The sequence below is a fragment of the Equus przewalskii genome, chromosome 19, assembly GCF_037783145.1.
Source record: "Equus przewalskii isolate Varuska chromosome 19, EquPr2, whole genome shotgun sequence".
Taxonomy (NCBI): Eukaryota; Metazoa; Chordata; class Mammalia; order Perissodactyla; family Equidae; genus Equus; species Equus przewalskii.
The window spans coordinates 52,080,597-52,094,352 of NC_091849.1; the positions used below are offsets into that span (position 1 = coordinate 52,080,597).

The following is a 13,756-nucleotide window of genomic DNA, read 5'->3' on the forward strand; positions in this document are numbered from 1 at the left end:
TGGTACAGTGCTACCTTCCAAATTTAGCATAATTCTTTTTGGCGATTTTGTTTTATAGTATTATACCTTCTGTGGTAGGTATTGCCCTCAAAATTCCAAATATGGTAGAATTCAGGTGGAGGTTAAGTAGCGTATATCTGTGAATTTCCAGAGATGTGTGGTGGGGGCAGGGGACATCAGAAGTAGGAAGTACAGTGGCTTCTGACTTCTTTCTGTCAACCACAGTGTTGACAACCGATTGGTTGTCCCTTGAAAGGGAGAACGCTGTCAGAGTAATCACTGTACATTCTTAAAAGCCTATAATACAAGCCTACCATTTCAGAATCTAGGATCAGGGTTTGATCCTGTGCTCCAGGAATATGATATATATAACAATTCTGATGAATGAATGAACTAGGAGATTTTGCTAAAAGGCTGTGTTGCTATGGTAATTTACAATGTCTTCTATGAACAAAAACCTGTAGGATATTACTGACTACTTCAATAGGACCAAAGAGAAGGTCAGGCCAAGTCTATGTTACAATAAAGAGGAAAAGGTTACAGAGAAATGAATTTTGCAGATGATGAGTGAGTACTACTTGTGATATTCAGCGACAACTTTGATTTATTTTGATCTTCCAAATAAATGCATTAATTACTCTTTTCCATCCCCATCATTGTCATAATTATATTCATTACATTTCTGGATACAAATAAGACAGTTGGATGTGAGGAATGTAACTCTGATTGGAATGTTGTCATAATGATCAAACTGTTCTTCCTGCCTCGAACACCACACTTTTCCATTTTAGTCCATCTTGTTCATTATCAGCTTTACCTTTCTATGGCTGCCTGCAAGCCTCCTTCTAAATCTTCCACAATTTCTCTATGTATGCACAAAGGGTAGCTCCTGGCATTATTTCATGCTCTTCTCTCAAGTATGCCCTCATTTCACCTTCGCATCTTCTACAAATTATTCAAGGCCCATCATACCTTCTCTCATCACAGCTGGAAATGATTCCACCCACTTCCACATTCTTCTAGTTCTACTTTTTCTCACTTGTGTTATTAGCTGCTCCTTAGACATGAGTGTCCATTTAGTCACTTATCATGTAATTTTGAAATGTTACTTAACCTCTTTGGGCCTCAGTTGTCTTATCTATGAATCAAAGAAATTGGATTAGAGTCAGATTAATTTTGGGGGCCATATGATCTTGACTACTCACCTCTGCCATTAGCTGGTATAGATAATACGTAAATGAATGAGCTTGACTGTGGCCAGATTTAACCTGTGAGTCATAGTTGGCCAACCCCTGGAGTATACTATAATCTCTGAGTCTCCTTCCAGTGCTAAGATTTTATGAGACAATAAAAAAGCCATTTCTTTTCCTAACATCAAAGGGCTGAAGTCTTCCTTCAAAGTATGTCTTCATAAGATATTACCCTAGTTAATTGTCATTGGTGATAATGGATGGTTTTATTCTTGCTCTCTCTGTCTCCAGTACATTTCACAGGGCTGTGGACATTTTAACGTATGTTCTGTCAATGTAGTGAATGCAGAGGGATGGTTCTCTCAGTCATACATCAGATCATTCTGACCAGAGCATAAACTGGGTAGAACCTTGTTGTCAATTTCCTCATACTCGTTTCATAGGTCAAATTACATGTGATATACTTGCAATCTTTTTGCTTCCTGAAATATTAGGGGAGGGTAGGATAAGCAATATGTCAGCAACTCAATAAATAGTGTTGATTGCTTGATTAATTAATATTAGGAACACACAGTCATCTCTGACGTTTTCATACAGAAAAATGCTCTTTCAAAAATCTCCATCGGCTTCTCCAATCTGTAATAAAATTTGTAGCTCCTTGGCAGAACATATCACTAAAAGTCCCTGATCTTAGATTCAGTGAACTCTGGCTGGGTTTACATTTGGCTTCAGTGAAAGATGAAGGGGAGTGAGGAATGCCCTCATTTTATCACACTTTCTCATGCAATGTCCTTTCATTCATCTTTGATCTAGCATTAATTAGCACTTTCTGTTGGCTCTCTATCATATTCAACACTGCCACATTCACTAGCCCTGAGTATTTTTTTGAATGAAGTTACTAAGCACCTCCTGTAGAAAATTCATAAGGCAGCAAAGCCCTGCACATCCTTGCCTCATTCCTGCTGCAGTTATCTCTCAAATCTTTGTGTAAAGAGAACTGAGAGTCCATCTGCAGTCTCACCTTTAAAAGCAAAATCCTATATCCAGAGGGGTCATATCATTGTTATTGACCTGAAACTCATCTGGTGTTTTCTTTATACTTGTATATCCTATCTGACTTTCATTTCCTTAACAAGAAGTGTTAGAATTCCATATCAGGCTTTCTTATATATTTGTTCCCTGTTTTCCTCCAAAATTTCCTGTTCTACTAGGCTGTACTGCATAAAATTTCTTTACATGTCCGCTGTTAGAAACTTTGTTTGTTATCTGTCTGGATCTATATTCGCTATTACAGAATCCGTCTGCTTAGAAAACAAGAGTTTGAATTCTTCTTGTCAGTCTATTGAGCACCTGCTGGGATTCCAGAAGTAGCAAATTGTCAGTAGCATTGCAACGTATTAGTCTATATGATTCTGCTTCAATGTGGTACACCTAGCCTCAATATAAAATAAAGCTATTTTCTTCTTATAACTCCAAATTCTTAGATGGATGTGAGATCTACTTTAAAGAACTTGATTGTAAGCAAATGGAATCTTGACATATGAGTTAGCAAATAGTTATTCTCATCACAGAAGAAGTCCTCACTCTACAGAAAGCTCTGCCACAATTTCTTTTAATAATCAGCTTTCCTTGGTTCTTACAGAGTTTTACCTGTCAGAAACTCTGAAAAGCCATGAATTTAAAGCTAATATGCAGAACCACTATCAGTAGAGAGAGCTCAAAAGAAGATGAAGCAACTCTGTAATTTCAGTCTTAGGCAGTGATAAATCAACCTGATTGGCAGGAACACATCTCTGTGTGACGTGAAGTGCACCTCAAGTAATGCCACACTTGATGTATCTACTCATTCAACCTTGAAATGCTGGAGCTCATTTTGACTGTCTCCCTTTCTGTCAATATAAATTGGCCAACAGATTCCATCACTTTTTTTGGTGAGCAAGATTATCCCTGAGCTCACATCTGCCACCAATTCTCCTCTTTTTGCTGAGGAAGATTGGCCCTGAGCTAATATCTGTGCTCATCTTCCTCTACTTTATATGTGGGATGCCTGCCACAGCATGGCTTGATAAGTGATACATAGGTCTGCACCTGGGATCCAAACCTGCGAACCCTGGGTCGCCGAAGCAGAGTGCACGAACTTAACACTACGCCACCTGTCTGGCCCCCAAATTCCATTACTTTTAACTCCAAAATAACTCTCAAATCTGTGCCTCCTGTTCGTTTTCACTGCCAGTGTACTTAAATTCACTTGCTCAGCAAGTATCTATTTAGGGTCAACTATGTGATAGTCATTATTCTATTTGTTGGAAATACAGCTGTTAAAAGAATAAACAGTATTTGCTTTATGGATCTTAAATTCTTATTCAGAATTTCATTATTTCTTGCTTTAACTACAACAATCGTCTTATGCTTTCAATCTCCTCTTCCTGGAGTCTATCCCCTGCACTAACACCAAGAGTTGTCCCTCTGAAAGACTGTCTGGATAATGTCACCTCTCATATTTGGATGACTCTTTATCACCAGCTTTGTAAATTCCAAGCTTGGTAGCCAAGAGTGTTCTCTATGGCCTGAGCCAAATCTGCTTTTCTAACTTTATTTCCTGCCCCTCCCAACACTGTTCTCCAGTCACACTGACCCAAGGGCTGCTCTTAGAATAGGCTGGGATGACGACTTCATGGCTGTCTTTTGACTTTGCACTTACTTATTGTGCCTAAAATTCTACACTCCGATTTCTGCTTGGAGAATTTCTACTCAATTCCGTGAAGGGAGTTGTCTCTGCCCTCTGCAAATAGTTAATTTCTTCATATGAACACTACAGAAAATTTCAAAACATGGTTTTATAAAAGTAGCAATTAAAGAATTAAAATTATTTTTATATTTGTTTGTTTTTCATTTCCAAACTTTACTCCCATTAGATTCCCAGCTTCTTGAAGGCAAAAGATATATCTTCTATGTACTAAACAGCAGTTTGCTAAATAAAGGCAGAAATAAATGGATGAAATATGCAAGAGATTCTGTGCTTTCCTTTTAGAAGGGCTATTTATGGGAATATGCATATTACTTTAAGAAAGTTGTGTCTTCAGTTCTCTGCTATTTACCATGTCTAAAATGACCACCACTTGATGCACGGACCTCAATGGCAAAATCAACCAAAACCAAGGGAGAGAAAAAACATTATCATTTAAAATGTTACACAAAGTTGTTATTCAGTTCTAATCATTTTAGTATCTAGATATAGCTTAAAATACAGTTTTAAGAAGTCCAGTATTGTTTAGCACAGTTATCTGAAAATAACATCCTTTTTAAAGGGAACATGCATAAAGATATTCACCTTATCAATACAAGCTCTTTCATCATTCTTTAATGGGTTTTAGTGCCTTACTCTGCAGAATTTATGGTCTCTCTGGAAAGACTTTCAATATTACGCCAAAGAGTAGCGTTTCCAGAACTACCTAAAAGTTAGCATACAAGATGCATCTAAAAGGAAGAGCTTAAATGATCACATGTTGAAGTTAGAGATGCAACCATAGCTTCATCGTGGGGAGCCATCTGTTCTCAGGCATCCTCAGGGAATGTGGTACCAGGGCTAAGAGCTGCACCATTTAATTTAATGAGGTAGAAAAAGTTCAAAAGAACAGTATAAAGTTCAGATGAAGTGGAATGCCTTGAGGTAAGAAAAGCCACTACTAGGAGCCCTCAAACTTGTGAACCTATTGTACAATTTGTTTTGGATTAGCAAGTTTAAGGAAACAATCTCAGCAGCATAAGGTTAAAACGAAGGGATGTAAGTGAAGGAAAGAAGAGTCTACATAGTTATGTCTAGAGCAAATATGACTGTGACGAAGATCCTCATGTCCTGAAAGATAGCCGTTGACGTACAAGAGATATATGTGAAAATATATACATCTTTCTAGAATCTTCAGCCTATTGGTATAATGGAGAGCAGAAGCTTAGTACTACAATTCAGGAACATACATATATTAAAGGAAAATGCCCTTCAGAGGTCAAAAAGAGAGAAACTGTCTCCTGCAAATGTATACTATAAGTAGTCTTCTTGCTTGGTACTATTAGCCTTTATTTTTGTTTGGATAAAGGTTTTAATTACATTAATTTGCTCTGATACCACTGTGAAATAACCTGGGGTAAAGTGATTTTTCCATCTTTCAGAGCATGCGATATTTAGAAAACAACCCCCACGTCTGTATCTCTACAACATCCCATTGCGACTCTGTGGGATATTTGATTACCATCTTAGGGACTGTCGGAGAAGATGCAGGAGAGAAAAGACAGCTGAATAGATAGACTCCAGGGCAAACGTTAGAGTCTGTGATGGATGGACTTGCTTGTCGTTTGACATTGAAGCTATAACATAGGGAACCACACAGTAGCTTCTGTGGTAGTGTGATATTTTCTTTCCATCTGAATTTTGCATGTAGGTTAACATCCTTTGTGTATAATTATCTTTCACAAGCATCCTAGTCTCTGAAACTATCAGATTCAGCAGGCTCAGTTTCCTTTTCTCCTCTCATCTCTATTTGAAGATTTTATTAATTTGTTTTTCTGCACATTTTGAGAACGTTTATAATAACATGAATGCTGGTGTTCTCCCTGGGCTGAAAAAGACTGGTGTTTTAAATAATGCATCTTAAAGTTATAATAAACAGTACTGCTTCTTGAAAAGAAATTTATAGCAAATCCAAACAGTTGGTATTTGTAAGATAAGAATTATTGCCATCTATGGTATCATTGAAAATTTTATTTAGATTATCACAACAAAATATATAGGAACATATGAAAAATACAGCCAACTGAGCAAAAGTAAAAGTAATAGTTTGTATTTCTTAGACATCTCCAAACTGAAGTAGTTTATTTTACTCTTAATTTATTTGGTGATGCTAGAATAAGAAAAATTATACAACCGCATTCTGAAGAGCCTCTTCTCCTTTATGGGGAAATGTTCTGTTTCCTTAGAATCAATCAGTCTCTGATCTGTTGGCAATGGCATTATGTGTAGTCATCATTTTGCTAAATCTTAACCTCGTGTGCAATGGTGGATCTTCATGCCCCAGAGCACTGTCTCACTATTTCTGAGAGGGCCGAAGAGCATCTAAAATGGACTTCAGAATAAATGCAATACTTATTTCATGGTGTATTTTTCTTGTATGCCTTTTCAATTTCCTCTGTTGAATATTTCTTTGTTTTCCCATGAGCCATCCTCAAATCATAGATGCCCAAGAAGTCTGAAAGATCTTACAAAGTGGGAAAGAAACTTGACGCACTTTTGGTGTTACCCTCTATTTGAGTGCTATTAAAGTGCTTTATAGACTATGCAGAGTTTTGTTTTGTTTTGTTTTTTTGAGGAAGACTAGCCCTGAGCTAACTACTGCCAATGCTCCTCTTTTTGCTGAGGAAGACTGGCCCTGAGCTAACATCCATGCCCATCTTCCTCTACTTTATATGTGGGCCACCTACCACAGGATAGCTTTTGCCAAGCGGTGGCATGTCCACACCCGGGATCCAAACCGGTGAACCCTGGGCTGCCGAGAAGTGAAACGTGCGAACTTAACCACTGCACCACCGGGCTGACCCCCAGAGTTTTTAGGGAAATAGCTCGTTCAGTTTTTAATCACAAGTCTGACTTTCCCCTTCCCTAATTCTGAACTTACCTGAGTCCAGTGTGGGAGCTAAGCTTGGACAGAACTGAGTGACAGGTGACAAAATTATACTCTCAGTTGATCCTGCACTCTTTTCATCAAGGCTTAGTTACTGGATCAAGCTTTTCATATCTGGATCCCTCTTTCTTTCTTTCTTTTTTTTTTTGCTGAGGAAGATTGGCCCTGACCTAACACCTGTGCCTATCTTCCTCTACTTTATATGTGAGACGCCTGCCACAGCATGGCTTGATAAGTGGTACGTAGGTCTGCACTGGGGATCTAAATAATGAACCCCAGGCCGCTGAAGCAGAGCGTGCAAACTTAACCACCATGCCACTGGGCTGGTCCTTAGATCCCTCTTTCTTGATTAGGACTTCTTTCTTAGGAAGCTCCTCAGTGCCTCAAGCAAGACTGCCCCCAACTTCTCACTGTATCTGGTGGGATCTCAGATACATGGTTCCTCTCCTGCCTGTATAATTTTGGAGCCTAATGGTTCCTTTGATTCTTCTGATTTAGTCTTGCATTTTGTGTTTTATGTCAATAGCTAAAGGAACCATCTGAAAGGAAGTTTGATTGAGTGGTAAAGGCTTTTTGAAATTGTTATGATAGCGCAATAAGCGGGTAGAAAATGAGTGACTTGAGGTTTCAGATAGGATCTACTACTTGAAGTACATAACGACCTTTGAAGATTTGGAGCACATATTATGATTGATTGGTAAATTTTACAAGGTGATGTCTTAGAAAAGTTACAAGGATGTAAACGCAATTTCAAAACTGAAAAATGGTTCTGGAAATGAACCTCTTTGAACTTACGCATTAAACCACCCAGGATTTTGAAACCATAAAGTGCTTCAGTCTACTCCTGTGTGTAGCAGAGAACTAAAAGAGAGATGGCAATCAGTCCAACTATCCCTTCTAGCCTCTATCAGGAACAAGAGAAAGAAAAGATTGCTCTTTAGTGTTTTCCTACCTCCTAAATCACTTTTTTCTTCCCTCGCTCTCATGCCAAAGGATCCAAATGCATTAATATATTTTCTTGAATCCCCCAAGATCTGTACCAGGAATCTGTTGTCTACCTCCATGCTATGGCGCCATCATTCTATTCTGTACCCTATTAAAAGTAACTTTCTGCAAACTCACGTTGAAATATTTGAACAAAAAATTTGTGTGTCTCCCAGGAATATTTGTTACGTAGTGGCGTACCATAATTTAGCGCAAAGGAGCTCTGATGTGGGATTTGGGATGTTAGGGACGGGTTGATGGGACGATATGTGGACAGAACTATATTCTTGCAATCAATGGATAGTGGTAGTTAATATGTTTTCTTGACATAAAACTGGTGCTGTTCAGTACACACTGCAGGGGGGGACTGTCTATTTATAAGAGAAGCAATATAACAAATTAAGTAGGATGTGGGATTTGGAGTCCTGGCTCAACATTTCCCACTCTGTGATCTTGGACAAGTTTTGCTATGTCAGTAGTAAATAGAACGTGTTAGTAATGCCTAACTCACTGGGTGTAGTCAAGAGAAAAAATGAGATCTCGTAGGTTTGGGTCCCTTAAAAACTGTTTCATGCTACATTGAAATGGGCCAGTACTGGAAATACAGGATTGGATTTCCATATGTATAGAGAAATTCCACAGTCGGCACATAGCCATTTTATAAAAATATATGCATGTTAATACTTTTAAATAAACTCTCTTATCTACAACAATTATCTGTATTTACATTACAGTTCTTATCAGTAGTCTTGGAAATTTTTAGTTCGTAATTTAGAGTTTCAGAGTGCTAGAGGTAAAGAGGGGCGGGGTGTTTAAGAACTTTAAAACCTCTGTACCCCAGTTGCCAAGACTTATCTCCTTTGGTCCATGAGTTTGATTTCAAGTCTTTTGGATATAGTTGAGTATATTCTGAGAAAGTAAATAACGTTATGGTCAAAAAGAAAACTACACAAGCACATTTCTGTAGGGCAATGATAACAGTTCCATAGTAAAACAGAGCGAGGCCAAAGGAAAACAGAAAAGAAATAATACAAACAATAATTTTCATTTTATCAAGAGGCAAATCAAACATTTTTAACCATCCCAATATTTATTATTATTATTATTATTATTATTATTATTATTTGTAGGTGGGGCACACTGAGAGGAGCCCAGGGGCGGAAAGAAAAATTTTGGGTATGTAGCTCTTTCCACATGAATTTCTCCTCTGAAGTGAATATTTTAGAATCTTCTCTGTCTCTGCTCCCCGCTTTGTGTTACTTAGTCACGTCCTAAGTCACTGAAATGTTGATTGTAATATCGCCATTTTCTCCAACACAAAACTCATTATAATCGTTTGTATTAGAGTAACAGTTTTCCTCAACTTCTCTTGTTTTAAATCGCAAAAGAAGAGTCAGTATTTTTCTTCAAAATGAGACTCGAGAGGAAAACTTTTTGTTCTGTTGTCATTGATATTAAACTTAAAATAATGGTTAGTCTTCTTGTATATGTCAATCAACTTTGTGTTCTTGCATCTTTTTTGCTATGGGTAATAATGCTAGTATCAATTCATATACATACACATGTTACATATGTGTACATGTATATACAAACACGTTTCCTAGGGGTTAAGTGTTTTTCCTTTGTGTGTGTGTGTTTTTCCAGTTACAACATATACATGTTTCTTTACAAAGAAAGAACCACTGTCTAGTCTAAAAAAATAATAGAAAGGAGAAAGAACCAATGTCTAGTCTAAAAAAAATAGAAAGTTAGATGTAATAAACAATTTGAAAAAGATTGGAACACATTACGTCAAATATTCAGTTGATTAAACTTTGATGAATTATTCCAAGCCCTTACCTTATACATCCTTCTTCTTTTTAAGAAGCAGAATAAAGTCCAGGTGATGACATTCATCATGGAATTTGAATGTGAGTGTACTCAGTAGAGAACATATTATAACTTTTAAAACACTAAATACTAGGACTTGTGCTCACCAAAGTGACTCTTGGTTAATTAGATTTCTCCAGAAGACACTCACAAAAAACAATCACCAAAATATGTGGTTCCATATTTTTTATTTTATTGATATATTTACCTTGATATATAGAAGTATTACGCTTTTAAGTAGAATGATGCTTCTTTGCATTTAAACTAAGCTTTCTTAAGTACCATTTTCTTCTTTAAAATAAAGCTTGAAGTAGCTAATAATTAACATTAATATTCAATAATTAAAATTCATAAAATGTGAAGGGGATACGTTATTGAATACCTACAATTAAGTTTCTGCATGGGACTTCCATTAAATGAATTTGAACAGTTTGATCTCATAATAAAAAATATTTAGAGTTTATAAAAACAAGTTATAAACACAAGTTCTTTGATGAATGTATTTAACTTACAAGTTTTTAGCATATAGCACTCAATAACTATTTGTTGAGTGACTATGAATATGAGTGTCAGTGCAAAGGAGAACTTTCTGTGATCCCCTCACTCTCAACCTTATCATTTCCATCCTAGAGCCCCATGGGTTGGACATGCATAGACAGACATACACTCACGCTCATATATTCAACACATCCAAACACACTGTCTTTTTAAACTACTCTTGTTGTAGTAACCATCAATTCTGAACTTACTGCATCAAAAATTTTCAAAGAAATCTATTTCATGGGCACAGGGGCAGGATTTCTTTCTGCTGTGACTCTTTTCCATAAATTGTTTAATGTAAGTGGTAAGTATACAAGAATCAGACTGAAAATTCATCTTATTTTATTAAATTGTACATTTCTGTTGACTTTTTCCTCCCTTAAACTGTGAAGGAAGTATCATCTTGGTCCAGGATCATATCTGCCTTATTTACCAATGTATCAATAGGGCAAAGCAGAGCCACTGGTACATAGTGGGAATATAAGCAACATTCATTGAATGAGTGAATGAATAGCATTAATCTATGCACTTAGGAAAAATTAGTCAAGTCACTGAAATGGTTTTCATTTTGTATAAAACTTAATGTTAGTTCAATTAAAATATGAAATCTTTATGTATTATTGTAGTGTTTTGTCAGGAATTGTGAAGGGTCTGAGATGTTATTCCACTTGCATTAAGGCACCTGGGTCAGAAGGAAAGAGTTTTTAATTGATATTCACAACCAGATCAACAGCCAGATATCACAGCATTGGTCCCCCACACTTTAGTCTTGCAGGCGAAGTGATAAAGTGCCAATGGATTTTTTCTATACAGGAAGCAGTTTACACCCCTTAAAAAAGGGGCAGAGAACAATGGATTTCTCCATTTACATACAAGAGAAAGACTGGCAACCTCCTCCTTTCCTAGAAGGAGAGAAAAAACTTTAATTCCATTAAGATGAGATGGAAAGGGTCCTGTGTTCTCAACCTAACCCTTAGGACTATAAATATGTCTTTCTAAGGGCCAGGTAAACACCAGAAAATGTCTCCAAATGCTAGGCTTCATCCCTTTTGACCTGTACATACCGAGGGAGATAGTCTTCAGTACTCCTGGCACCCTGGGGCTTAATTTAGGACCTTGTCTGGTCTCTAACTCTCTGGCTCTCATGGAGAGGTAAGAGAAGTTTTATTACACTTTGGGATCAGATCAATTAACTAGACAAGTCGCTACAAATCTACTTCGCATGGTATGTGAAGAAAAAATATTTCTGGGAGAAGTGAAAGCAAATATCCCCTATCTTTAAGTCATATACACTTTTTGTGTGACAGAGGACTAGGATTTTTTGCAAGAGCACTGAGAAGTTCAGGAAGTTTTGTTTCCCCACAATAACGTGTTTCAAAATATGTGTTTCAAATATGTGTTTCAAAATATTTACAAATAGGCCCACAATATAGCAAATTATAATAAAAAATAAATGAATAACTTTCAATACTAAGTAAAGTGTAATCGATAGCAGTAAGCCATAAATTCCACTAAATAAGTAGAAAATAATAACAGCATTATTTTCCAAAACTTATATTTTTAAAGAAATGACAGAGCTGAATCTGGAGAAGATTTTCTGTTCTGGGAGCATTTGGTGGGCCTCGGCACAATCTGAGGAGGGGATTTGCAATAGGCAGAGAGAGGCCTCTAGGAGAAGAAAAATCCAGCTGGGCTGGAATCCAGAGGAACCCCAAACACAGCCACTTCTTCCATGGACTATTTACTGAGTGCTGGGGTAGTGTGAGTAGCTAAGGAAGGGGAATGGGAGGGCAGAGGGAAATCCTCTGTAGCACTGCAGACCCTGTGGAAGGAGTCCCCTGGAAGACAGCCTGAAACAAACAGGGGATAGGTGTTGCTCTCGAAATATTTGGAACCAGGTGTGGACTGAGTTTAACAAGAACTTCCCTCCAACCCTGACCCAACTCAGTTCCTGACTAAATTGAGGTCATTAGTCCCTCACCATTTCTCTCTAGAAGAAAGGACCAACTTTTGAAAAACAACCACAATGTCAGTGTGTGTAATTATTGTTACAAAATATCTAGCATACAATTAAAAATTATGAGATATGTGAAGCAGAAAAATGTGACCAACAAACAAGGGAAAAAACTATCAATAGAAGCAATAGATGATACTTTAGATGCAAGCTTTAAAATAACCATTGTATAAAACATCAGAAATCATACGGATGAAAAGATGGAGAATTTCAGCAAAGGATTTCAATATGTTAAACAAAAATGAATTCTTGAATTTGTGAATGCAATGTCTGAAATTAAGCATTCACTGTATGGGTTAAAGAACGGATGGAATTAGTGATCTTAAAATTCCATAAAATATATAAATATATCCAAGTTGCAGTTCACAGAGGAAAATATAGTGAAAAAACAAAAACAAATCCAGAACAATGTGAAATGACAGGTAAGACACAACTAAATGCTTAACATACTTGTAACTGTATTCTCAGAAGGAAAAGAGAGAAAGAGAATGAGGCAGAATCAATATCTGAAGACAGGACGGCCAAAAGTTTTCCAAAACTGAAAAACATCAACCCAAAGAATCAGGGAGATCAATAAACTCCTAGTAGGAGAAATAAAAAGCCCCAACATATCCAGGCATTTCATAATCAAACAGTTGAAAATAAAAAACAATGAGTAAAATTTAAAAACAGGCAGAGTTTAAAAAGGATACGTTACCCTCTGAAAAGTGGCCTTAAGTGTGATGGCTGGCTGGAGAAAGAATAGTCTCTTCAATAAAAGGTGCTGGGAAAACTGGAGGGTCATATGGAAAAGAGTGAAATTGGACCCCTATCTCACACCTCTCGCAAAAATTAATTCAAAATGGATTAAAGACTTAAATGTAAGATCTGAAACAGTACAACAACTGGAAGAAGTTAGATTAAAACTCTCCTTGACATTGGTCTTTGCAATGATTTTTTGGACATGACACCAAAAGCACAAGCAACAAAAGCAAAAATAAACAAGGGGGACTATATCAAACTAAAAAACCTCTCCATAGCCAAAGAAACAATTAAAAAGAAAGCAACCTACAGAGTGGAGAAAAATATTTGTAAACCATCTACCTGATAAAGGGTTAATATTCCAAATATATAGGGAACTCATACAACCAAATAGCAAGAATTGCCCAATTAAAAAATGGGCAAAAGATCTGAACAGATGTTTTTCCAAAGAAGACATAAAAATGGCCAAGAGGTACATGAAAAGATGCTCAACATCACCAACCATCAGGGAAATGCAAATTGAAACCACTCTGAGAGATTATCTCACATCCGTTAGGATGGCTATCACCAAAAAGACAGGAGACACCAGGTGCTGACAAAGATGCAGAGAAAAGAGAACCCTGTGCACTGTTGATGGGAATGTAAATCGGTACAGCTACTATGGAAAACAGTATAGAGGCTCCTTAAAAAATTATAAATAGAGCTACCATATGATCTAACAATTCCACTTCTGGGCATATATCTTA

General features: G+C 36.9%; 1 protein-coding gene across 1 annotated transcript in view; it reads left to right on the top strand.

The window, feature by feature from the left end:
• The window catches only part of TINAG (tubulointerstitial nephritis antigen), an 88,386-nt gene that overhangs the window by 60,120 nt on the left and 14,510 nt on the right, over nucleotides 1–13,756 (top strand). The window contains exon 10 of the mRNA XM_070584804.1: nucleotides 8,977–9,022. Within this exon, the coding sequence (XP_070440905.1) occupies nucleotides 8,977–9,022 (46 nt within the window). The remainder of the gene's footprint in view (nucleotides 1–8,976; nucleotides 9,023–13,756) is intronic.